Source organism: Peromyscus eremicus, chromosome 8b (genome assembly GCF_949786415.1).
Source record: "Peromyscus eremicus chromosome 8b, PerEre_H2_v1, whole genome shotgun sequence".
Lineage (NCBI taxonomy): Eukaryota > Metazoa > Chordata > Mammalia > Rodentia > Cricetidae > Peromyscus > Peromyscus eremicus.
Window position 1 is genome coordinate 41,512,376 of NC_081424.1, and position 27,527 is coordinate 41,539,902.

The 27,527-nt window shown below is 39.2% G+C and overlaps 1 protein-coding gene across 2 annotated transcripts in view; it reads left to right on the forward strand.

The window, feature by feature from the left end:
• Aig1 (androgen induced 1) overlaps positions 1-27,527 on the forward strand; it is a 222,219-nt gene that overhangs the window by 45,762 nt on the left and 148,930 nt on the right. Inside the window, exon 3 of one of the 2 annotated variants that reach the window (XM_059272719.1) lies at positions 23,446-23,547. In XM_059272719.1, the coding sequence (XP_059128702.1) occupies positions 23,446-23,547 (102 nt within the window). Of the gene's footprint in view, positions 1-23,438; positions 23,548-27,527 lie in introns of those variants that run through there. The other variant, XM_059272717.1, reaches the window with a different exon arrangement.

Consider the following 27,527-nt stretch of genomic DNA (forward strand, 5'->3'; position numbering starts at 1 on the left):
TTAGAGGGAAATATTTTTAAAGTTCCTCATTAAGTTTATTCTGTAAATTCTGGATTTAACTTTAAAATACACTTAGCTGCTAAGACTGTATTACATTTTCTTATAAGTACCTAAAATCAAACTCTTTTCTAGTTTCTTTAAGCCTTAGGTGTTATCTTGTTCATTTAAATGCTCCTTTTCTTTCTTTTCACCCCCAAAATTAAAAATATATTGTCAGTCAAGTAGTATTTTGTTATAAAACCTGGTTTGCAGCAGTGGGTGAAGGTGCTTGCTACCTAGCCTGATGACTTGAGTTGGATCCCTGGGACCCACAGTGGAAGGAAAAAAATGATTCCAATAAGCTGTCTTCTGACTTCTACTTTCAATCCTTGGTACATGTGTGCCCATACATATACATGCCACATCGACAATAAGTCAAAATATAATTAACCAAACCCCCGTTCACTTTCTGTCGAGTCAATCACATGCTTGCCCCTGTACAGGAATGAGAAATGGAATTTAATTGCCCAGTGACAGAAGGTTTATAGGTGAAGAACCATTCAAAATCAAGTGTGCCGAATTATCCATTACAATTTATTGCCAGACAGATTTAAGTACAAAATCTCATCACTGTAAGAAATTTGAATATGTCAGGTTTCACTCTAAGGAGACCATCCTTATTAATTACCCACATTAGCATGGAGATTTAAATGGACATTATACAGACTTGTGTCTAAGGTATAGAGAAGTAGTGTGAAAGAAGGGGATAGTATCAGGGATGGAAGGTTCTGGAAGACTTCCCAGAAAGGTTGATTTTTGAGCTCTGTTTTGAGGGTTGGATGCTGGGAATTGAACTCCAGTCCTCTGAAAAAGCAGCAAGTGCTCTCAACCACAGAGCCAGCTCTCCAGCCTCAGTATTTCTTCTTTGTCTCTCTCAGCGCCACCTGTGTGGATTGTACATTTGCTGTCTAAGCTTCCAAAACATAAAAACCATACTTAATAAAGCAAGGGGATCACATCTCTTGCATGTGCTCTCAAGGCATAAAGAGGAATACAGCTCTCCAGGCACTTCTCCAAGGATTTTCTCCATCTGGCAAATGCATCATTTCTGACCCTCTCAGAACAGATTTGTCTGGAGGTCTCTTTGGTTAAAACCATTGTGTTCCTAAAATGAGCTGTGAGGGGTTCCGAGAAAGCAGGTGGGAGCAGCAGGAAGTGAGAGCTTCATTGACTGGTTTATCCTTAAGGGATGGACTCTTGCTACCAAAACAAGTCTGGGGCTTTAAAGACTCTTTGTAAAATTTAAAGTGTAAATGAATGGGATTCTAGGTCATTTACTTTTTGCTTATGCTGACATAAAATATAGATGTAGGAAAGCTGAAAGACTGTGTGGATATTTTCTGTTTTAGTCTACTTTTTCCATGAATTCTCAATATCATTCTGATCACGTTTTCTCAATCCATTTGAGTTTTGTCATAAACTACTTAAATTTGACATTTAATGAAGCCATTATGAGATAAAAGTAGATTTCTAGGACAGTTAACTAAATGGTTTATGTTTAATTTCTGAAACTCTCTATAGAACTTGTCAGCAGTGGCCCTCGGTTTAGACCTGCCAACTCAGGGCTTCAGACAGATTCAATGTGTACAGTCTCCCTTTACCACCTCCTCTCCCTGCAATATGTAGAAAATTATCATTTTCCTGTATGTGATTTCATGGAGGTTTCTAGAGGCAAAAAGTTTTCAAATTATCTAAGAAAATGAAGATATCACTTTGTAGCTAGAGTTTTCCTGCCTGGCCCACAGTCAGGACAAATCTCTGTTACCCGCCAGTCCCACAGCCGCTCAGACTCAACCAAGTAAACACAGAGACTTATATTGTTTACAAACTGTATGTCCATGGCAGGCTCCTTACTAACTGTTCTTACAGCTTAAATTAATCCATTTCCATAAATCTATACCTTGCCACGTGGCTCGTGGCTTACTGGCATCTTCACATGTTGCTTGTCATGGCAGTGGCTGGCAGTGTCTCTCCTTCCTCCACCTTCCACTTCCCAGAATTCTCCTCTCTCCTTGTCCCACCTATACTTTTTGTCTGGCCACTGGCCAATCAGTGTTTTATTTATACAGAACGATATCCACAGCATCACCGTTCCACATTTTAATTGTTAAGTAATATACGTATTTGAAATTTGAGAATATAAATCATTAAACCTGATCTTCAATAGCATTAAATAGTATGTGAATATTATAAAATAGGCGATTCCTGTCTTCAGAAATATGACTGTACAGCTTTGTTGTGGGCACCCGGGAAAAGGTACAGTGAGTGGTGTTTAAACAGACACATGGAACACTTCATTGTTTTGTTTCTTCTTTACTTATCTCTTCATTGACACTGCCCCTTTATGATTCTTTATTTTTCTCTGTATCTTGCCACCTCAATTCTTTTCTTCTTCATATAAAAAGAAGCATTTGCTATGGAGGTGTTGTGGAATTACTACAGTTCCTGTGGGTATTTTGAGGTTGCTTTTTACATGCTGTGGCTAGATCAAGTGTGTTGTGTTGTATCATCTGGGTATAAAAACATTATCTCTCTGAAGGAAGAACCTTCTGGACCTATCACCAACACATTTGTTAATTTCATTGTGTGCATGGGATTACCACGTGGGGTATTTGCTTCCCCCCTCCCCCCAACAACCAATCTTGGGTAGGACTTTTTGTTTTGTTTTGTTTTGTTGGTTTTTTGAGACAGGGTTTCTCTGTGTAGCTTTGCGCCTTTCCTGGATCTTGCTCTGTAGACCAGGCTGGCCTCGAACTCACAAAGATCCATCTGCCTCTGCCTCCTGAGTGCTGGGATTAAAGGCGTGTGCCACCACCGCCCGGCTTGGGTAGGACTTTCGTTCATCATCTCTTTTTATATCTCCTGTTCAAGAAACTCAATAGAAGGATGGGAGGTAAAAGAGAGTGAGGAGACAGTGTGGCCATAGTTCATACTCAGTGATACTAAACCAGCAGTGTTCCCTCCTAAACTAAACCAGCAGTGCTCCCTCCTAAACCAGCAGTGCTCTGTCCTAAACCAAACCAGCAGTGCCCCCTCCTAAACTAAACCAGTAGTGCTCCCTCCTAAACTAAACCAGCAGTGCTTCCTCCTAAACCAAACCAGCTGTGCTCCCTCCTAAACTAAACCAGCTGTGCTCACTCCTAAATCAGCAGTGCTCTCTCCTAAACCAAACCAGCATTGCTCCCTCCTAAGCTAAACCATCAGTACTCCCTCCTAAACCATCAGTGCTCCCTGCTAAGCTAAAGCAGCAGTGCTCCCTCCTAAACCAAACCAGCAGTGCTCCCTCCTAAACACCTTTGAAGAGCCATCTGCCCAGCAGTTCCTCTCTAGAGAATGTCTGTTTTTGTAGGTTGGGTCTGCACTTGATTTACACATAGGCGCCAACACGTGTCCTGGGAATGTGGGCTGCACTGGTGAGGTTTGGTACCATGTTGTGATGAAGAGAAAAACCTTCATCTCAGAGAGTACTAGAAAGAGCCCTTCAGCCCTGTTTTGTTTCTCTGCTTGTCTGTTCATTGCTCATACAGTGGGGATGGTGAAGGACTATGAAATAAGAATTCCATTAGTGGTATGCCCAAATTAGTGGTATGCCCAAGCATAAAGGCATGACTGAGAAGGGTTGCCCACATTGGCATGTGCGCCTAATGTTGTTTGCCTTACAAATCCACTACAAAGTAAGAGGAATGTTTTCACATAAGTGCAGATGACTAGACAGAAAGAAGTGTCAGCATTCCTACGTCCAGGGAATGAAATGAGTGAGCAAGTCCCCAGGGGACCACTGTTAGGGTAGAAAAAAATCAGTATTGAATCAACAAAGGAAAACAGCCTCCAGATGTATTGACACAGTTAACATTTATATCTGAATATTTAGAAATGCTAACTGCAGCTTTGCCCCCGCCCCCCATTACCTTGGGGTTTTAGAGAACACATCACATACCCAGGGGCCTTTGCTGTTGTTGCTAGTTTTATTCTAGCCTGTAAACAAGCAATTCCACTTGGGCTTCCTGATGGTTCTCACCACCTCCCTTCCCTTGATGATATGACCTACAAACGACCTCTGAGCTAAGTCCTACCTTCTAACACCTGTGTACTCCTTGTGGACCAGGTACCATGCTAATGAGGGCTTTACTCTAGTGAGCTGGTTACCTCTCGGTGCAGTTAAGGATGAGCTGCCAACATCCTCACCTCATTTCCCAGATGAGATGAGTTGCCATTGTGCAGTTGGCCTGCGTGAGGTCACGTGGCTGGTAAATGTTGCTACCGAATCAAGCGGGAGTCAAACCTAAACCTTCACCAAGAGGAGGGCTTGCTCTTAAAAGGTAGTTTAAGCATTCTAACCCACCAGACGTAGCCTTGCTTCTCAGTGTTTGCCTTATTGGTATTCTCTATGTCTCACATAAAGCCTGACCTGACCAACCTTTCTAATCTGGAGGATGATATACCAGAATGAGGAAAGGGAGTCTGCAGAATCCAGACAAAAGTTACTGTGTTGTCTTTTCCTTTTTTAAGTCTTTAATGAAAGACTGTTCATGTGCACTGTTGTTGCTTACCCTGGATAGATTGTTTTACGCTAGCTAGCAAGACCATGGTTTTGCACAGTTTTATAGGACAGTTTGCAAAGTACCTGTTTTGCTAAGAAAGAAAAATTTCTGACTTCGTCTTCAACTATTTCAACTATTGTATATAGATATAAGTACCACAGGCTTACCCAATGTGCTTCTCAAAATATGTTAAAATAAGTTTTTATCATGTGGATTAAAAAAGGTAGTTAATTGTATTTGGTATAATGTATAAAAAATCTGCACGGTTCTGAGATGCCACAGTTTGTAGCTGCACAACTCCCACCTTCTTTTATTAAAATTCTTTCATTCATTTTACACACCAAAGATCCCCCTCTTCCCTCCTCCCCCCTGCTCCTCCAGCCTCCCCCTCCCAATCCCCCTCCCACTCCCACCTACAAGAAGGCAAGGCCTCCCGTGGCTGGAGAGATGGCTCAACCATTAAAGGCTAGGCTCACAACCAAAAATATAAGAGTAGTTACACAACTTTAAAAAGTATTTTTGGCAAAAATGACCTAGTACATTCTTCATGGGCATATATCCCAACAAATGAATTATATCTAGTCAAAAAAATATTTTACTATGAATTCCAAAAAGCCATTTTGATCTGCTTTATCAAGAACATTTGCCATCAAATCCACTTTCCTTTGTAAATTTGTAATGTCTGGATCCAACTATTTTCAACTAGGATTTGAGGTAGTGTTAAGTCACCTTGGATAATAATCTGATAAGAATATTCCAGCCTCTTGGGTCACTGTGTTGTTCAACAAAGAATGCCTGAAAATAATCTGGGCGGTTTGAATAGGTGCCTTTATGACGTAAGAGAAACATAAGAACCTTCTCCTTTCATATACCCTTAGAGTGGGCAGAAACTTCCAGTAGACGGTCTAACATATTCAACCAACCTATGTTGAGCAAGTTACTGTGCTACTTACTATCATGATATTTTACTAATTCTGAGTCATACATAACCAAGAGACATTAGACAACAAGAAATCACTTGTTTCTTCAGATTGTGATAATGCAGGGAAAACTGCTACCATCTATCCAGGCCATAGCAGCTGGTTCTCTCTCTACTTCTTTCCTGTCCAGAGAAAGTACTTGATGCATTGGACCTGGTCAATGAACACTGAGCCTGAAGAGCCTCAAGCAAAAAGGAATAGTGGGTTCTTTGAATGAGAAATGTCTCCCAGAGGCTCATGTACTTGATCATTTGGTCCCAAGTTAGCAGTACTGTTTTGAAAGGTAATGGAACCTAAGGAGGTGGACCCTTTCTGGAGGAAATATGTTACTAAGGCTGGGCTTTGAGGTTTTATAGCCTGACCCCATTTCCTGGTCTGTCTCTGCTTCCTGATTGCCAGGCTGGGATCACACTCCTCAAGCCATGACTTCCCCACCAAGATGTACTCTGTCTCTGTTTCTGTCTCTGTCTCTCTGTCTCTGCCTCTCTCTCTCTCTCTCTCTCTCTCTCTCTCTCTCTCTCTCTCTCTCTGGAATTGTAAACAAAATGAATATTTCCTTCCTGTGTTGCTGCTTTGTTCATGGTATTTTATTACAGCAACAGAAAAGTAACTAATACAGGTAGTAAAGGGAGAGGAAGAAGGACTTGCTGTAGGGAAAAAAATCACCCACATGAATTGGTTTTCTTCCAGGTCTTTTATTGTTTTAACAAGTAAGTGTGAAAACGGATGTTTCTCCTATCCTGATGTCTTCTCAAACTGTGATTCCTCAAGTAATCAATGATTATCATCTCTTTTCCTTTCATTGAGCAGAAGGGTATTTCACATAGACAGACAGGCAGGCAGACACACACGCATGCACGCACACACACACACACACACACACACACACACACAGTGGGTCAGCAATTGACGAGGTTACTGAAGCAGATGACAAAGAATTAAGATGCACTAAATGCAAAGGAAAGAAGTCCTCCTGTGCTTTCAGGTAGATTGCTGACACATGGAATGCACGGGCGGGTCTTTGGCCCATGTTGGTTGCCAACTCTTTCTGTATTATCTATAGCAGAGATCACCACTGAGAAATTTAAAAGTAACAAAAGCCCACACAAATTCTGATAGTAAGAAAGTATTAATTTATAGAGAAACCCCTGAGAAATGTCCTCATACAACTATTTATTTTTGGAAAATAATCATATTTACAAATGTGCTCCCATTTGGAGATGCTCATGCTTTAAGTTAGAGTGCATATCATTCATAAAAGAAAAGAGAAAGGCTCTTGATATGGTCTTGATATAAAAGTATGAAACAAATACACGAATGCCCCTTCAAATTTGTTCCTAATTGCAACCTATATGCAGAGCATGCCATTGTTCTCTGTTATACACAGCATATTAGCCTAGTTGTTTATGCATAATATAGAAAGAAGAAAACACAGAAATTCATTGTCTTCCTCTTCTCCTATCATCAAAGCAAAGTCAAAAGGGGAAGGCACTTGTGGATTCTGTGGCATCCTAGGGCAGGGCTTAGATATTTGGTTTTATCGATCATTGTTGAAATAATCTTTCAATAAATGAATTCATGTTAATTAATGATTATAGACTACATTTTAAAATAAATTTATAATCTATGATGAGAAGTGAAATTCAGGATGACAGGAGTGACTAAGTTCTCTCTTACTGACAAAAGAACTTTGACAGAGCCAAAAGGAAGCTAGAAGATTTCTAGATGAACTTGAAATCAAAGGAAGCAGTGGTAGTAGTCAGTGACAGGTGATAAAATTACTAGATTTGCATACATCCTTTTATACTCTATGGATTGGCTTGTGTGGTGGTTTGAAAGAAAATAGTCTGAACCTCTAGATCTCCGAAACTGTAAGTGAGCCATCCCAATTAAATGTTTCCTTTATAAGAGTTGATGTGGTCACAGTGTCTCTTCACAGCAATAGAAACCCTAAGGAAGACAGAAGTTGATGCCATGGACTGGGATATTGCTGTGATAGGCCTGACCATGTTTTTGTTTGGAGGAATTAGGACTTTGGGTTAGGAAAGCTGTAGACTGTTTTAAGCACTGCTTAATGGGCCATACTAGTAGTAGCATGGAAGACAGTGGTGCTGAGTGTGATTTGATGAACTGTGGTGGTGGGGGGCTACCTCAAAATGTTTCAGAGGAGAAGAGTTTTAGTATGTTGTCTACAGTTTGTTCTTGTGATATTTTGGTGAAGAGTATGGTTACTTTCTTGCCCTTGCCTGAAGAGTTTGCCTGAGGATAAAGTGAAGAGTTTTGGATTAATTCCGTCAGTGGAGGAAATCTCAAAACAGCCCCCTATAGACTCTGCTGTTTGGTTATTAGTGGTAACTCTAGTGAAGATTTTTAATGAAAAGGAGCAAGATGAGCAAACAAAAATACAGAATGTACAGGTTGAGAAAAGGGGCACCAGAAAGGGGACTAGATCTAAATCCTGTGTTCAAGGAGATAAACAGATTAAAGAGATGGTGACCTCAGGGCAAGACCCCACACAGCTAAGTTTCCAATTTGTGAAAAGGACTTAAAGAAAAACTCAGTGCTGGGTGTGATGGTGCGTACCTTTAATCCCAGCACTCCAGAGGGAGAGGCTGCCAGATCTCTGAGTTTGAGGCCAGCCTGGTCTACAGAGCAAGTTACAGGACAGCCAAGCTTAGGCAGTGTAGGTCAAAATGAAAAGCAGAAGGATGGTGAAGATGTATTTGAAGGAGGAGGGCATGTTCTAGCCCCAGCGAGCAGCAGAACTTGGCAGCTTCAGGGATATGGTTCTGTGGTTATGGGTGAAAGAAAGGGGCTATGGAATTTGCCCCCGAGATGAGGGAAAGCCACTGAAGCCAGGCATATGTCAGGGGTGTCCCTGAATGGAGGCCTAGAGTGGCCATTGTATGAAGCTCTGAAGTTGAAGCCTGAATTGCCTTGGAGACCCTAAGATGTTAGCGATGCTAGAGTCGTGGGATACCTGACGAGAAGAGCTGCTAATAGGTATTGGATTGAGCCCAAGAGAAAGAAGTGTGTTGCTGAATACTTCAACAAAGCTGAAAGGAGTTGGAGATGGAGATCTGAAGAGCATTTTGGCATCAGATATGGGGATGCAGAGTTTGGAGGTTGCCCAGCTGGTTTTCACTCTTGCTTTGGTCCAGTATTTCCTCACTATGCTCCCTTCCCTACGTTTGGAACGGTAATATATCCTGTGCCATTATATGCTGGAAGTATGTGATCTGCTTTTTTATTTTAATTTTACAGAGGACTTCAATTAAGAGATTGCTGTGAGTCTCAGAAGAGACTTTAGACTTTGAAACAAGTTTGAGACTGTTACAGACTATGGGGACTTTTGAAGTTGGAATGAATGCATTTTTGCATTATGATATGGCTACAAGTCTTTGGGGGCAGAGAATAGAATGTGGTGGATTGAAATAAAATGGCCCCTAAAGAGAGTGGCACTATTGGGAGGTGTGGCTTTGTTGGAGTAGGTAAGACCTTGTTGGAGGAAATGTGTCACTGTGGAGGTGGGCTTTGAGGACTCTTTTGCTTCCGCTTTGCTCAGTGCCACAGTCGACTTCCTGTTGTCTGCAAGATGTAGGACTCTCAGCTACTTCTCCAGCACCACATCTGCCTGCACCCTGCATGCAGCTGTGCTCCCCACCATGATGATAATGGCCTGAAACTCTGAAACTGTAAGCGAGCCACCCCAATTAAATGTTTCCTTTATAAGAGTTATCATGGTCATGATGTCTCTTCACAGCAGTAGAAACTCTAACAAAGACAGCTTGCTAGGTAGACCAAAAAGCTCTCTTGGTGATGACCAGATGTCCTTGTTGTTCTGCAGTGCTGTAAGTGCCCAGGTGCTTTTGACTACCTGGGTGATAGTAGATCATCTCATCACTGCTGTGATCATCTATCTCCTGTCTCCCTATCTTTCTTGGGAAGGCTGTGCTTCATTTAGTCACTATTCACCTTCTGGTATTAGAATAATATTATGGCACACAAATGCTATTTTCAAATCACTGAATGTGAGGTCTCATTGACATGTAGTCATCTAATGGTGGATGCTTCTCAAAAAGGCCAATTCAATTAATCCATTAAGTTTTATTAGATTATATAAATTAGATTTTTCTTAATTTTATTCTCAGATGACAACCTTAAGTTCATGTTTTATTTAGCTAGACAGCTCTCCTATGTACTTAAGACCTCCCTTTGGATAATCATGTTAGTGTAATTGTATATATAACTAGACTGTAGTCCCCCTTTACTAAAAATGAAAGAAGAATGGAGAAACAGCAGGGGTTTGATTAGTTAGCACTTTTACAATGGGCAAGGGTTTACAGATTGCTTTAGAAAACAAGCTGCTTACAACTGCTAATTGATTGACAGAAGTTCTCAAACACAAAACATGTCTGCATGTGAGCTCTAGGAGACCAGATTAATTATTTTGTTTACTATCACTTGTCAAAGAGAAAAGGATTTATTTGTTTTGATGCAGAAGTCAATTTAAAATGGATCTGACTGTGAATTCCTGAAAAGGTTAACTATTTTGTATCCATATTGTAATGTTAAAATGAACGCAATATGGGGATGATCTCAGCTGTATGACATGTAAGGCAATCACTGGAGAATAAGACTAATATGCATTTTGATCAAATAATCCAGCCTCAAACCATAGCAGGAACCATCCATTCAATCTAGGGAGTAACTCACATTTGGGTGAGCAGGAATATGAGAATGGAAAGGCTCAGACACAAGACAGGAGCAGCAGAGAGTCGAAGTCAATATTGCTTCTTTATCCTATAGATAGGAATTTTCTAGAAGGAGGATGCACATGGTCAAATATTCCTCATTGAGATGCATCAAATTCCACAAGATCCTTATGATGAACAGAGATAATAGATCTTCACTATTTATCTCACATTCAGTTCTACTCCTTTATGGCCTCATGTATCATGTTTGATCTAGAGAACCAACTTAGTGATTTTTACAATATGTGTATGAATACTCTGTCTCTGTCTTTTTATCTGTGCACACATGTGTATGTGCACATGCGTGTGTGTGTGTGTGTGTGTGTGTGTGTGTGTATGTATGTGTGTGGTGTGCTCTTTCCCCAGAATCATTAGCTGTATTCATTCACCTGAAATTCTTTGTGTTCTTCACAACTACCTGCTTTTCTAGAGGACTCAGAATTAATTCTGAAAGTTTCTTGCATTTAATTCATCCATGCATCCAATTATTAATCTATCTGAAAGTTCTAGTACACTCTATGTACAAGAAAGTATTTACAGAGCTTAAAAACATTGATGCTGGGGTCCTTACTATCTGGCTTTAAACTCTGGGTTGGTCACTTATTCATTCTGATGCTGGGAAAGTAATTTAATTTCTCTGAGTCTCTTTCATCATCTATAAAAACCAGACGAGATTGGGTGCATTCAGGGTGGTATGGCCGTAGACCATCTATAAAATCAGAAACATAACTATAGTTATTGCTTAAAGTGTTTACCTCAACATAGTTGTGCTGCCAAAAGACCCTGCTTGTCAACTCCAACCCACATATTATAGCATCAACACAAGTGTAAGACAGCCTTATTAAAGCACTGGGAAAGATTACCTTCCTAAAATGATTTCAGAATGAAAGAAAATATAGAGTAATGGGGAGAAAGTCAGCGATTGCCAAATACAGGGAGGGTGGACTGCACAGGATTGGTATGGAGAATTTCTTTGTGTAAGGAAACTCTTTTGTGTTAAGGTCACTGGCAGCTAGGAAGAAAAAAATATCGAGATGGAAAGACGAGGAAGAAAAATATTCCCTTCAGGGATGTATCCCCTATTGGCTTACGGTCTTCAACTAGATCCCATTGCCTATAGTTTCTACCAGCTCCCAAATACCGAAATGCCAATGAAGTTATGAATCCATAGATGGGTTAGTCCATTGTCAAGGCTACACTAATTAATTCCTAATTACTTCCTAATCACCAATGCACTGAGGACTAAGACTTCAGCACATAAGCTTCTGTAGATATAAGATCCAAACCACAATAACCAAAATGGGCCTTCAGAGTTGTCCAGAACTGACAGAACAGGGCTGATTCTTTGTATTCTTGCAGCAGCTTGTAACTAGATTTGACCTGCTTTCAAGAAAGGATCGTGACCTTTGGCAAAACAGTTACTCAAGTCTTAGAGCAACTCGCAGTGAGGTTTACAACTCAGAGCTGCCAGTTACTGATACTGGGAATAGCTCAGGTTGGATATATATGACCTGATGAGGAGAGCCAGGAGACACACTATAGCACCCACTGGTTATTGGCGTAAGTAATAAAACCCATTTTCAGATTTGGCAGACCTCATTTAATTACTACATCTGCTGTTCACCAATATGAAGATATAGGAGGAAAATTATTTCTTAGTTCAAAAGTTGGTCTATAAAATTCACTATTTTGATTTGAAAGACCTTTGTAGTTAGGAATAGAAAGTAACTTATTTACCTGGCCAACAGAACTTTCTCTAGCCTTGCCTTTTACTGAAGGCACAGCTCCTCTATGGGATAGGCTCTGTCCATTACCTTGCATGAGTTCAGGGCCTTCTGGTCTACCTCACTGGCCACACAGTTTTCTGATTCTGATACCTGTACTTGTCTCCTAGGTACTCAAGTTTCTGAGTTTGATGCTGTTTGGGTTTTTTTACTACTTTTTTTTTTGTAATTTTTCCTTTTGTTAGCTCTTACTGAGCTGCTTCTGTGCTCAGCCACACATTTAAAGATATGTTTTAGTAATTTATTAGAGCGTAGAGTTTCAAAGCAGGTATTTTTTTAAAGCTTCATATACTCCACAGTTCTGCAGAAAGCTAAACTCCAACTATCTTCACCAAAGGAAACTTTTACTTATTCTTCTTATGACTTTATATTTAGTTCTCTATTTCTTAAATTGTCTCCTCTTGATTTTATTCTCTTTTTCAAAAGCACTATCTTCTCTTAACTTTTTAATCTGTTATTTGATCAGTTTTGTCTAATAGAGAATTATTTGATCATAAACTATTATTCTGACATAAATTTTCTGCTTTGTGTTTAATTGCCTTCTTAGCCCAGTTCCTCTATATGCTTTTTTAAAAGTATCTTTATTTGCAGATAATGTGATAATATATTTGAGACCTTAAAATTCCTACAGCTGATAAACAATTTCAAAAAGTAGCTGGATACAAAATTAACTCACAAAAATAAGCATCCCTCCTATATATAAATAACAAGTAGACTTAAAAAGAAATCAGGGAAACAACACATTTCACAATAGCCTCAAATAATATAATATATCTTGAGGTAACAGTAAACAAGCAAGTGAAAGATTTCCATGATAAAAACTTAAAGACACTGAAGAAGATATCAGAAGATGGAAAGATCTCCTATGCTCATGGATCAGTAGAATTAATTTTGTTAAAATGGCCATCCTACCAAAAGCAATCTATATGTTCAATGCAATCACTATCAAAATTCCAACACAGTTCTTCACAGTTCTTAAAAGGGCAATCTTGAGTTTCATATGAAACACACACACACACACACACACACACACGCAAACAGGATAGCTAAAACAATTCTTAATACAAAAAAAAAAAACCCAAAAAACAAACAAACAAAAAAAACCTGGAGGTATCACCACCCCTGATTTCAAGTCATACTACTGAGTTATAGTAATAAAAATGGCAAGGTACTGGCACAAAAACAGATACACTGAATACACTGATTGGCGGAATCTAGCTGAAGACAGAGACATAAATCTGCACATCTATGGATGCCTGGTTTTTGAGGAAATCAAAAATATACATTGTGCTGGTCAAACTGGGGAGCTGCAGATAGAAGAATCCAAATAGACTCACAATAACCACCCTCACAAAACTCAACTGCAAGTGAAGCAAAGACCTCAACATAAAGCCAGAAAACACTGAACCTGATAGACGAGAAAGTGGGGAACAGCCTTGAACGTATTGGCACAGGAGAAGAATTCCTGAAGAGAATACCAATCACACAGTCATTAAAATCAACAATTAACCAATGGAACCTCATGGAACTGAAAAGCTTCTGCATGGCAAAGGACACAGTCATTCTGACAAAGAAGCGACCTACAGAATGGGAGAAGATTTTTACCAGCTACACATCCAATGGAGGGCTAATACCCAACATATAAAGAACCTAAAAAACTAGTTATCGAGAAAACAAATAACCCACTTAAAAAGTGGGGTACAGAGCTGAACACTCAGGTGGGGGATCGGGATCCATCCCTGGTACGTGGGCAAGCTTTTGGGAGCCCAGTGCCTGCAGTATGGCACCTTATGCAGCCTTGGTGCGGCGGGAAGAGGCTTGGACCTGCCTTGGCTTGGTGTGCCAGGCTCTGCTGACTCCCCATGGGAATCCTTGATTTGGAGGATGTGGGGATGGGGGGTGGCTTGGGAGGGAGGGCTGTAGGGTGAGAGGAGGGAGGAGGTGGGATCTATGGGTGGTATGTAGGGTGAGTAGAAAATTTTTTAATTAAAAAAAAGAGGGAGGGAAGCCTACCTTGGATCCATTGAGATCATTATTTAGATACACGAAAGTCTCATTTGAATATGTTGCAGTAGATAATTGGAGTTCTTGGTAATTTTATATACTTTGTTCCAATCACATGTGATTGATATTTATCCTTCACTCAATTGATGTAGAAACTGTAGGTGCAAACCTCACCTTTGCCCTTTTGTACCAAGACATTCACATTAGCCATTGTTGTTCCACTATTAAACTTTAAATTTTTTACTTATTATTTAGGAATTAACAGGATCAGTGTCTTTTTGTCAAATAATTTTCCAGTAGCAAATAATTTGATATGCCATATCTTATGTGATCTTTACTTTGTTATTGTAAGATATATGGCTCTTCATAATAATTAAATGTTGTTTCAAAGTGTAAAAAAAAGATGCTTAGACTTCTTCTTTTTAATTTGTATTCCCTTGATCTCCTATCTTATTGCTAGGGCTAAGACTTCAAGTAGTGTATTGATTAGGTATGGAGAAAGTGGACAACCTTGTCACATTCTTGACTTTTAGTGAAACTGCCTTGAGTTTCTCTCCATTTAAGTTGGTGTTGGCTGTGTGTTTCTATAAATTGACTTTCTTATTTTGAGGTATATTCCTGGTATCCCTAATATCTCCAGGACTTTTCTCTTAAAGGGGTGTTGGATTTTGTCAAAGGTCTTTATTGCATCTAATTTATTTGGTGGATTACATTGATTTATATATGTTGAGCCTTCCCCAAATCATTCAGATGAAGCCTACTTGGTCATAGTGGATGATCTTTTGTTGTATTCTTGGATTTAGTTTACAAGTAGTTTATTGAGAATTATTGCATTGAAATTCATAAGAGAAATTGGTCTATAATTCTTTTTCTTTGTTGTGTCTTTATGTGGTTTGGGTATCAGGGTAACTGTGACCTTGTAAAATGAGTTGGGCAGCATTCCTCATATTTCTATGTTGTGGAATAATTTAAAGAATATTGGCATTAACTCTACTTTTTGTTTTGTTTTGTTTTGTTTTGTTTTTCGTGACAGGGTTTCTCTGTGTAGCTTTGCACCTTTCCTGGATCTCACTCTGTAGACCAGGCTGGCCTCGAATTCACAGAGATCTGCCTGCCTCTGTCTCCCGAGTACCGGGATTAAAGGTGTGCACCACCACCACCTGGCTAACTTTACTTTTAAAGTATGGTAGAAATCTGCACTAAAACCATTTGCCCCTGGGGATCATTATTATTATTATTATTATTATTATTATTATTATTATTATTTGGAGACTTTCAACGACTGCTTCTCTTTCACTACGGGTTCTAGGTCTGTTTAAGTTGCTCAGCTGATCTTGATTTAACTTTGGTAAGTGGTATATGTCAAGAAAATTATCCATTTCTTTTAGATTTTCCAATTTGATGGAGTACAGATCTTTAAAGTATGTTCTCATCAATCTTTGAATCTCCTCAGTATTTGTTGTTCTGTTCTTCTTTTCATTTTTAACTTTGTTACTTAGTATATTGTCTCCTCCTTTTAGTTAATTTCAATAGGGGTTTGTCAGTCTTACTGATTTTCTCAAAGAACCAACTGTTTGTTTCATTGATTCTTTGTTTACTTGTTTTTATTGATATCAGCCCCAAGTTTGACTATTTCTTGCCATCTACTCTTTGGGGTATGATTTCTTTTTTTTTTTTTCTTCTGGAACTTTCAGGAGTACTGTTAAGTTACTAGTATGTTAAGTTTCAATACTTTCTAATGTAGGCACTTAGTACTATGAACTTGTCTCTTAGAACCAACTTCGTTGTGTCCTTTAAGTTTGTGTATTAATTTCATTCATTTCTAGAAAGTCTTTAATGACCTGTTTTAGTAGTGAGCTGTTCAGTTTCCACAGGTTTGTAAGCTTTCTGTTGTTTCTGTTGTTATTATTGATATCCAGCTTTAATCTGAAGTGGTCAGATAGGGTGCAGGGTGTTGTTCCCATTTTTTTTTGTATCTTTTGAGACTTGCTCTGTGCCTGAGTATGTGTTCAGTTTTGAAGAATGTTCTATGAGGTGTTGATCTGAAGGTGTGTTCTTTTGTGTTTAGGTGAAATGTTCAGTAAATATCTGTTAGGTCAATTTGGTTTATAATATCAATTATCTAGAGCATTTATTTGCTTCATTTTTGTCTGGATGACCTGTCTCTTGGTGAGAGTTGGGTACCAAAGTCTCCAAGTATCTGTGTGTGAGAGTCAATATATGACTTAAACTATAGAAGTGAACGAAAGTTGAAGTTTTTGGTCTCTTCTCTGATTCGATGCGAGAAACTTCTTTCAAAGAGATGTAGACCTTACATCATATTTAGTTCTCTTTGGGTACTAATTTCTAGTAATTTCAAGTGAGGCATTAATGCTAGGTGTCACTCCAGTGCTTGGTTTTGAACCCTGAAGATCTGTAAAATAGTTGTGCCTCATCCACTTTCAGCTCATGTACAGTATTCTCGTCCGGACAGCTGAAAGCATGTGGGGAATGTGGCTGTTGGGCCTGGCCAGAGAAGGAGCTTGGTTAGGATAGCAGAATGTCCCTGTATCATTTAGATTGTCGTGGGAGATGATTCATTTCATAACCAAGAAATAAACATCTCTAGTAAAGCCATCCAGAGTGACAATTATGAATTCATCTGTTTTATACAAACAAGACTATTCTTTTTTTTCCGTGCACTGATTTCAATCATCATTGCCTTTTAAAGAATTTCTATATTTTATCATTTTGAGTGGAGAGTGGGGAGGCTATGCTGGAGATTCAACCATGACCTTGCACATTTCAAGAAAAACATGTTTACTCCTGAGCTACATCCTCATCTAAGTCTTTATAAAGCTGTTTATATATTTTTACCATAGAAATTGTCTAATTGTATAAATCAAGTATTTCCCCCAGTGAGCTGATTGTCAAAAATTTGCTAGCATAGCACCACTGGGAGCTACTCTCTGTTTGCAGGAAGTGACCATTCAAGGTAGATAGTACTGTGTGGTTCTTGATAGTGAAGGTTGTGATCCCTGTACTCCATTGAGGGAATTTACACAGGTTATTCACAGTGACTTTCAAGAAAGTGTGAGTCACCTTGCTAGGTGTAACGCTAGAAGGCCAGGAGGCACAGCTAACTGAGTAATCAGTCTTCCAAGTAATTCTTTAGACACAAACACGGCACAGATGGTACGAACTTGGCTTCCTGCACTGCTAGTCTGTTGGTGGTATGGTCATCAAAACCCAAAATAACTTTGAACTCTACTACCAAGGCATGGATATGAAATGAATCGTTTCCCATGACAATCTAAATGATACAGGGACATTCTGCTGTCATAACCAAGCTCCTTCTCTGGCCAGGCCCAACAGCCACATTCCCCACATGCTCTCAGCTGCCTGGACAAGAATACTGTACATGAACTGAAAGTGGAAGAGGCACTTTAGAGATCTTCAGGGTTCAAAACCAAGCACTGGAGTGACAGCTAGCATTAATGCCTCTCTTGAAATTATTAGAAATTAATACCCAAAGAGAACTAAACATGATGCAAGGTCTACATCTCTTTGAAAGAAGTTTCTCGCACCAAATCAGAGAGAGACCAAAAACTTCAGCTTTCGTCCACTTTAGTCCACTTGTACAGTTTAAGTCATATATTGACTCTCACACATTGATATGTGGAGACTTCAGTACCCAACTCTCACCAAGAGACAGGTCATCCAGCCAAAAATGAATAGCACCATTGTTGCCCAAAGCCCTTTAGAAAACACAGGAAGGAATAATTCCAACTCATTCTTTGAACTCATTCATTTTCCTCCTACCAAAATCAGATGATGACACCTTGAGAAAATAAAATAATATATCAGTATACTTCATGAATAGAGATGAAATAAAACCCAAATATTGAACAAAATATCAATAAGTGGAATCCAGCAGCATATGCATATAACTATGGTAACCAGCCATGGGTTGTTAGTTTGACATTAAAAATCAATTAATACATCACTGAATTGACAGAATAAGAAGAAAAGCTTAGGGTAGTGGTCTCAAGAGATGCCACAAAACCATCTGAAAAATATTATCACGCATAGTAAATGCATGTATCTCCCAAGTAAAATTCTGTGAGATCTTCCTCAGCTTGTAAAAAGACATCTAAGAAAAACTGCAGCTAATGCCAGACTTCACTGTTGAGAAGTTGAACAATTCTCTGCAACAGAGAAGATGATAAAAGCTTTCACTGTGAATTAACCTTTACTCACCTTTGTGCTAAGGACTTAAGTAGCATTAAAAAACATGTAGTTTATAAAAGAATTTTGTTATTTTGGATACACACACATGCACACACACACACACACACACACATCTAAAATAATTTTTAAAGTAGTTACCAAAACTAGTAATCAAATTTAGTAAAGGCACAGGAAACAATGCCACTATGTAAAACCTATGTTTTTATAAAGTGGCAACAAAGGACACACAAAAATATTATAGTAAACAGTAGCTTCCAGAAACATGAGATACCTCTGTATAGATTCAGCAAATATTGTGAATATCTGTACATTGTTAACTAAAAATGCTTGTAAGAGAAATGAAAGACAACTTTAATACATGGGCAACCTGTGCTACCGGTAGGAAATCTCAATGTAGCCAGGTGGTCAGGTCTCAAACAGTAACACTGAGAATTCTGACAAGACATTTGTAAAAGTTTAACAAGCTGAGATGCTAAGGTTTAAATGGAAGTGAAAAAGACTGAAGGATATCAAAACCATTCTGAAACAATGGACATTGTAGGAACATGTGGCAAAGAGAATTTTAATATGGTCCCAGGATTCTGCCCCTTGGTTTGACCTGTATAATTTCTCCCATTGAATTGAGAAAGGGTCTGTAATATGAGGGGATTTAATTCTTATGATTAGATTTGCTGTTCAGCGAAGTTGAAGGGGTTTCCCCCAATGGCTCCACACTGATCTGAAGTGGATCCTTGCCTATGTGTTTACACCTACACCAAATCCTTACCCCACAGAAGTAGACATGGCTTCACCACTTGTGATGGTTAATCTCAGTGCCAACTTAATGGGATATAAAATCATCGGGCAGATGGGCCTCTTGACTTGCCTGCAGTGGAATATTTTGATTAGGTTAATTGTAGTGGGAAAACCCACCCATGGTCGGTGGCACCATCCCCCAGCCTCAGCTCCTAGACTATATAACAGGGAGAGAGTAGGCTGAACACAAACTTTCATGCTCTTTGCTTTTGTGTTTAAGGTATTTGAACATTTTATACATAGGTTCAGTGTATCTTGATCATATGCAACCCCTCTACTTCCCTTCTAACTTTTCCTAGGCCCACGTAACCTGTATCTCTCCCAATTTCATATCTTCATCCTTACTCCAGTGAGTGCTGTGAGGCTGGATTTGCATGGGTGTAGGGACAATCACTGGTCATGGGCAATATATTAGTTGCCAGATCCCCTGAGGAAAGTTGGGTGTCTCTCCCTTAGCAGACATCAACTACCAATGGCTATTCAGCCAGAGGTAGGGCCTCCATAGCCCCTCTCCTGCCATGCAAGAATTTTAACTGACTCGATATTGTCCAAGTCTTGTGCAGAAAACCACAGCTGCTGTGAGCATGTGTGTACAGCAGCCATGTCATATGCAGAGGACATGCATTTCACATCATTCCTCCCCATCCTCTTATGTATTCTCTGCCCTGACTCGTGATATTCCCTGAACCTTGGGGTAGAGGAGTTCTTGACTGTAGAAGCAACATAAACAGCTACTTCAAGTTCCTTCTGCATCTATGACCTCACCACTATGACCACTATGATGGACTGTAACGTCCTACTGTGAACTAAAACAAATACTTTCTGAAGTTGCTTTGGTTGGGGTATTTTATCAGAGCAACAAGAAAAGTAACTAAGAAGCCACTATTTAAAACCAATTATTCATTACAATTACCTAGGAGTCAGACCAGAGGAAGGAACCCTGGGACATATTTGTATATTAGGGCAGGGAATTTCCAGACTGAAGTCACCTGGATGTAGTCTAGAAGGGTAATAGAGGAGATTATGAATGAGAAGCTACTAGACCTGAGATATCATCACTCCAATGGGAAGGTTGGAAACACATGGTGTTAGAAGATGCCTCTCAAAGCAGGAACATCTTCAAGATATTATTAAAATGTAGGATCAAATTACTGCAGAGTGAGACCCAGGGCTCATAATATCTGACAGATTTCAAATGATGTGGATACTGTTGATTCATGGACCACACTGAGTATCCAGACTGTAAAGCACGTGCCTAGTAGTGCATCCCTGGGACCGAGGCATCGAATCAGCTGTATTTAGATTTTTCTCACTGAGTTGTCCAATATATACAGAAAGAAGAAAGTGAAAATAGGAAGTTCTGTCTTTCATTGAGAGTCTGGTTTGTAAAACGGTTTTATATGAGGCATCTCATGTAACTTATTGGCAACCGTCTCTTCCCAAGTAGCAGTTTAGAAAGGCTGATTGGTCACGAAAGGATACCCCCGTTCTCATAGCTTCTTCAACTTCGATCTCCTCAGCCGTCAAATTCACAGCAATTTGAAACCCCCAGCATCCTCTCTCTGAATTCTTTCTCATAGATCTCACAACCCTGGGAAATATCCTGCTTGGTTCTACTAGAAAAAAAAAATGTCAGCAAGTCTCAGGGGAGCCATCGTGACGGTCAGAGTCTTCCTTTTACATGTTCTCAGTGACTCCCTCACACATGTATCCACTCCAAAAGCCTCAGATTATTGCCACTCTGGGCTCAGACCACTTTCTGGTTGCCCGCTAGAGTGCTTCCTCTCACTGTAGAGAGGGAGGGCTTCATTTGTGACTGCTCATCCTTGTCATGGCCTTCTGGACTTTATTTTTCATTTATTCTGTCTTCCATGTATTCTGACTTCTAGCCATCCAATAGCCTCCCTAGATCCCCACCCCACTCACTTTAACAAGACTTCTTAGTCTTCTCCTGTCCCTCTCATCCCCTGCTGTAAGTAGGATTTCTTTCCCACCATCCCTCCCTGCTCCCAGGATCACTTTGTTCTTTCAGCCTTGACATTACTTTAAACTGTCTAGACTACCAATTTGAAGATCATTGACGGGGAAAAATGACCTACTTTTTCCTCTTGTTACAGGAATATATACATATATATAATATCTATCTATATCCGTATATCTATATCAATAAATAAATATATATATATATATTAATTCATGTGTATTCCTAAAAGCATGTTAGATGTGAGCTTTCCTTAGTATTCTTTATTCATAATAAGGAGGTAAAACAATTGTTTTGTAGATTCTCTTACATTATTAGCAAAATTAATGAGATCAGAACTAATGTTTTTTGTGAGAGTCCCTTCCATCTATGATATGTGAAATCTTATGTACAAATAAATGCTATTAAAGCAAAAATGAAAATCTTGGTTTTTCCATTTGTAGCATGGAAAAATGAAACAATCTATATTTCTGCCTACTTTAAGGAGATAATGTTGACAGGTAATGTAATAAAAGTTTAAAACAGTGGCTGGAGAGATAACTGATCGGTTAAGAGCACTAGCTGCTCTTCCAGAGGACCAGGGTTCAGTTTTCAGCACCCACATGGCAGCTCACCACTGCCTGTTACTCCAGTTCCAGGAGATCTGACACCTTCACACAGACATGCATATAGGCAAAATATCAGTGGACATAAAATAGAAAATAAATAAATCATTAAAAAAATTTAAAATAACTACCAAATATCTGCATTGTGAATATAGTTGTTATGAATAACTGGACCACTAGAAGTCTAAGATGGCAAATAATTCAAAATTATGGATAACTTAAAAATTATTCATTGAACTTGAAAAATTATCATAATTTTCCTTGAGGTGTAATAATTAATTTTGTTCTTTTGTTTTACTTTTGCACATTTGCAAAGAGAGTAAAAAAAAATGTTCATCCAAAAGCAAGGTAAACAACTTGGGGGGGGGTGCCAATAGGGCTCTAAAATAGTGTACAGAGGCTTACAGTCATCTGCTGTAATGATTAATCTTTACATTTCATAAAATAGTAAATGTTTGAAACACCTCAGATTTCAAGGGAGAAGACCATCCAGATTTCAAAGTAGACATAGTTGGGAAAGAATTTTGGGACATTTTGATTACTAGTCTTGAGCTAGCAAGTATAACCTAGTATCTTATTTAAAGTTGAATCAAAATAGTTATTTGCATTAATATAATGCAGGAGTATAGATAACCTATAATTATAAAATTATAAAGACCAAAATAAAATGGTTTATACTCATGCTGCATTGTTTTAATTCTATAGGATTTTTAAAATCACTCTATAGAGGGGTGTGTGTAATTTACAAAGAAATTGTTAAAACTCCGTGCTGATGGCCAAGACCATGGGCCATTAATTTCTTTATTTGAACCTGAACTTTATTTCTCACTGTTAATTTGAGGAATGGTGAAATAATAAATCAAATAAATACTGGTTCTACTCTCTCTGGATTACTGTGCTGCTATTGGGCCCAAGGAAACTTCTATAATTCAGATAAACTTCAAAGTTACTCCAAGAGAATTAGGAATCTTCCTTTTCTCCTTCACACACCCTACTTCTCAGTGTAGCTAAGCCTTGGCTTAGGCTGTATGAACTAATACATTTCCTAGAAATGTGACCTGGGGATGTGTGCTTGGCAGTTGGTTTAGTGCTGGTATTGGTTCGAAGCCAACATGAAGAGATGAACAGCATTTAAACCACGTGGCAGGATCAAGGAAGACGGACATTGTCAACATTGTTTGCAGTGTATGTATGCTCTTTCTAGTGAGGAATGGGACTTCTCCACAAATATCCCTGAGTGAACTTACAAACACCGTGGAGAGGGATCAGACTGGCACAATTAGCCCCAAGATGGTGTTCTTCCTGACAGCAGGTCTTTTCTCTCTCCCTTTCAAACAGGCTCCTCTGCCTGAAGAACATAGTTGGAGATCAAAGAGGAGCTTGACACAGAGTGAATACCACAGAGTTAAGGAGGAACCATTTTTCTAGTCATTCATTCGTTTTCTGACTGTCTCAGCATAAATTATAAATTCTCAAAAAGAAATTCTCTTGGTTTTTTTTTTTTTTTTTTGGTTTTTTGAGACAGGGTTTTTCTGTGTAGCTTTGCGCCTTTCCTGGAACTCACTTGGTAGCCCAAGCTGGCCTCGAACTCACAGAGATCCGCCTGGCTCTGCCTCCCGAGTGCTGGGATTAAAGGCGTGCGCCACCACCGCCCGGCCTCTCTTGGGTTTTTAAACACAGTTATGTGTTCTAAAAGATGAACTTGAAACAAAAGATTTTCTTTTCTTTCCAGTTCGTTGTTGCGGTGTTCTGGACCATCTATGCCTATGACAGAGAGATGATATACCCAAAATTGCTTGACAACTTCATCCCAGGGTGGCTGAACCACGGAATGGTGAGTGGATTAAAATAAATAGCTTCCTTTGATGAAACAACAATCTACTGAAGAACTGTTCTCTAGTTCAGACTTCCCTTCCCAATCTTGGAAGATTACAATGGGCGAAGAATACTGATAGTAAATAAGATCTCTTTCTGTGGTATTGAGTCATATGTACACTATGTGGTAGATGAATCCATTTGTAAGAGATGCCAGTGGTGTTAAATCATACAACTAGCTCGTTTCTGGACGAGGGTGGTTTCTGTGCCATTAGAAGTTTGTCATCACACCTCAAGGATGCATTCCACCTATACAGCCATTGGCATTAGGTTCCACCCCACCTTGCTTCAGAGGAACTGTGTTGGAAGTAACTGTGGCACTTGGGCAGCTTTCCAGACACACAGCAAGACTGTTTTATTCCTTCAAGATCTGTGGCAGACCTTTGAGGAGTCTATGTTTCTTTTAAAAATTAGTATATATGTGTGTGTGTGTGTGTGTGTGTGTGTATACTATATATACTACTATGAATATATATATGTGTGTATGTATATATATATATATATATATATATATATATATATATATATTCATTATCATGTGTGGGTGCTTGCATTGAGTTTATGTGAACCTCATGTGTGAAGGTGCCCATGGAGGCCAGAAGAGGGTGTTGGATACATGGAACTGAAATTATAGGAGGTTGTAAACTACCTGATGTAACCAATAGGAACCCAACCCAGAGCCTTTGTAGGCAGTAAGCACTCGTAACTGCTGAGCCATCTTTCCATCCCCCATTGAAGATGTCATTAGCAATGGACTTATTTGCCTCATCAAAGTCCACTCTTGCCGGGAGTTTTGCCTGAGATGTTTTCCCTCTTTCCTGCCTAATTCTCTCTGGCACTTTAGCTGTGTCACATTGCTCTTATTTGTTTCAAATCAAACACTTCAGATGGTTTGTTCACCACTTTACAAGATTGGAGGGTTATATTTTCTACAGAGAAATTGTGTATCTTCAGCTTCTAAATTTGAGCAGAGTTTTGTTATTAATGAAAGGCAATTTTTAGCATAATCCCAGGGTGTTCCCGTTGAAAAGGCCAACCCATCACAGAAATTATAGGGGAAGAAAGAGCTAGACATCATGAGTCTTAGGTCCAAAATAACAGTTCTTCCTATTATTTCTCTTCTGTCCCCAGTTGCGGGACATTTTAAACAAAGCACAATGTACTAACAAATGTTACTGTACAGAGGAGCTTTAATCTATTCTTTCCCAAAGGCAGCCCATCAGAAGTGGTGCATCAGACAGTTGGAATTTTATTTGATGTCAGTTGGAGCTGTTGAAAAATTAACCTGTTGATCTAATTTCCTATGTAAAAGCTAGGTCTTGTTAGTCTTCATCATTTCCTGCCCCAAATCCCCTTCATGTTCTCTACAGAATCCTTGTCTTACTTAGGGTTTCCATTGATGTAAAGAGACACCATGACCAAGGCAACTCACCCTGCCCCCTTTTATTGAAAATAGATTTATAATACATCTTGATTACAGTTTCTCCTCCCTCTACTCCTCCCAGTTCCTCCACACTCCCCCTTCCCATATAGATCCATTCCTTTTATGTCTCTCATTAGAAAAGAACAGGTTTCTAAGAGATAGTAACAAAATATAACACGATAAAATATAATCAACTGAAGCAAAAACCATCACATGGAAGTTGGACAAGGCAAACCAACAGAAAGAAAGAAGCCCAAGAGAAGACGTAAGTACCAGAGACCCACTTGTTCACACACTCAGGAGTCCTATAAAAATACTAAACTGAAAGCTTTCTTATATGTGCAGAAGAGCTGGTGAACATGGGACAGGCCCTGTGCTTGTGGTTTCAGTCTTTGTGAGTTCATATGAACTTTACTCAGTTGACTTAGAGGGACTTGTTCTCTCAGTGTCCTCCATCTACTCTAGCTCTTACACTTTTCCCACCTCCTCTTCCTTGGAGTTCCCTGAGCACTAAGGGGAGAGATTTAGTGGGGATATCCCATTTCCAGCGGTGTGTTCCAAGGTCTCTCACTTTGCAAATTATCTAGCCCTATTTGTTCCTCCATGCTGTAGGTGGAAGCTTCTTCTCTGATGATGGCTGAATAAGGCACTGATCTTTGAGTATACCAGACTATCATTAGGAGTCATTTTATCACTGCTTTGTTTTTTTAAAGAACAGTAGTATTTGGTTTTATGTCAGGTCTCTGGGCTATCTAGTCTCTAGTTCTTGATCATCCAAGCAGTGTTGGGTATGGGTTTCATCTCATAGAGTGGGTCTTAAGTCAAATCAGATGAGAGTTGGTTACTCCCACAAGCTTTGTGACACCATTGTCCTAGCATATCTTGCAGGCAGGACAGCGTTATAGATCAAAGGGTTCATGGCTGGGTTGGTGTTTACATTTCCTTTTTGGTAGCCTGCAGAGACCTTTCCATACCAAAGCCACTAGAACACAGGGTTGAAGGTTCTATGTCAGCACTAGCTCAACCTCTCCATGTTCAATGAGTTGTGTGGGTGTTGTCTTCTGCAGTGGGGCCTTGCTGTCTGTTTGTGGAGAGCAGCCTATGGTTTTGGCAACATCCTGGGTTGTTTGGGGATTTCCGTGGAAATCCTTTGGCTAAAAAATTCAAATGAGTATAACTCAGTCCCTGTTCTGGAAGCTTCATTTGGTGAAAAGAGATGGACATTTGGGACTCAGTCTCCCCTATTATTTGGATATATCATTACGATTGCTTTCATATATTTCAGGAAGATTACACTGCACTAGATTTCTGTACCACCCCTCAATTCTACCTGCATTCCCTCCCTTAACCCTATCTACCCTCCCTCTCCCCATCTTATCAACCTGTTCCCATCCTCCAGTCCACATATAAAAACCTACTACTTCCCCTTCCCGGAGAGATCCATGTGTCTACCCAGTCTCTTCCTATAGAGCTAACTCTAGGTCTACAGACTGTAGTTTGGTTATCATTTACTTATCAGCTAATATCCACATGCCAAGTTTATCCCTTGTGTGTTTGGGTTTCCTCAGTTAGGATGATTTTTTTTCTAGTTCCATCTATTTGCCAAGGCAATTCTTATAAGAGAAGGCATTTGATTGAGTGCTTGTTTACAATTTCAGAGGCTTAGTCTGTTATCATCATGTCATGGAGCATTGAGACAGACAGACAGATATGGTGCTGGATGGAGGGCACGGAGACTCGGCCTGGCATGGACTTTTGAAACCTCAAAGCCTACACCCAATGACACACTTCTCCAAGAAGGCCACACCTGCTCTAAAAAGGCACCTAATCCTTTCAAACAGTTGCAAATCCTGGTGACTTAGCGGTCAAATATATGAGCCTATGAGGGCCATTCTTATTCAAACCACCACACTAACGCTCATCCAGTTATGTCAATTATTTATTGTCTTATGAAGCATTTCCAAGCTCCCCAAGCAAATTAGCTGTTCTGTTTTTGAATCCTAAGCCCTTTACTCAGATGCCTTACATATGCTAAGATCAATGTGTGCTTGATACATTGAAAAAATTAAGTACTACAAGTTTTTACAATTCTCTCCTACTTATGTCTCATTGCTATTGTTTCTTCAGACCATTGTGTGCTAGGCATTATATAGTGATTGCATCTTTAATTTTTCACAGTGCCACAATGAACAAGTAATTATTATTTCATTTATAAATGAAGAAACCAAGACTCAAAAATTATGTACTCTCCCCCAAATCACTTAGCTATGGTGATAGCAATGAGATCTGAGCTCATGCCTATTTGATTTCAAATATATACACTTCTAAATGGTTTGTGTTTTATATGAATATGTGAAACATTAACTAATTCTTTAAAAATGTTACTTTTTATAGTTTTTTTTACAAGCATAGGTCAAAATGCAGAAGAAATATTTTGAAAGTATTTTGCAGTTTTGTTTCAAACTGTCTAGTGTACATAGTAAAGCTGTTGAAGAAAAAGCAGTTGACAATTAACT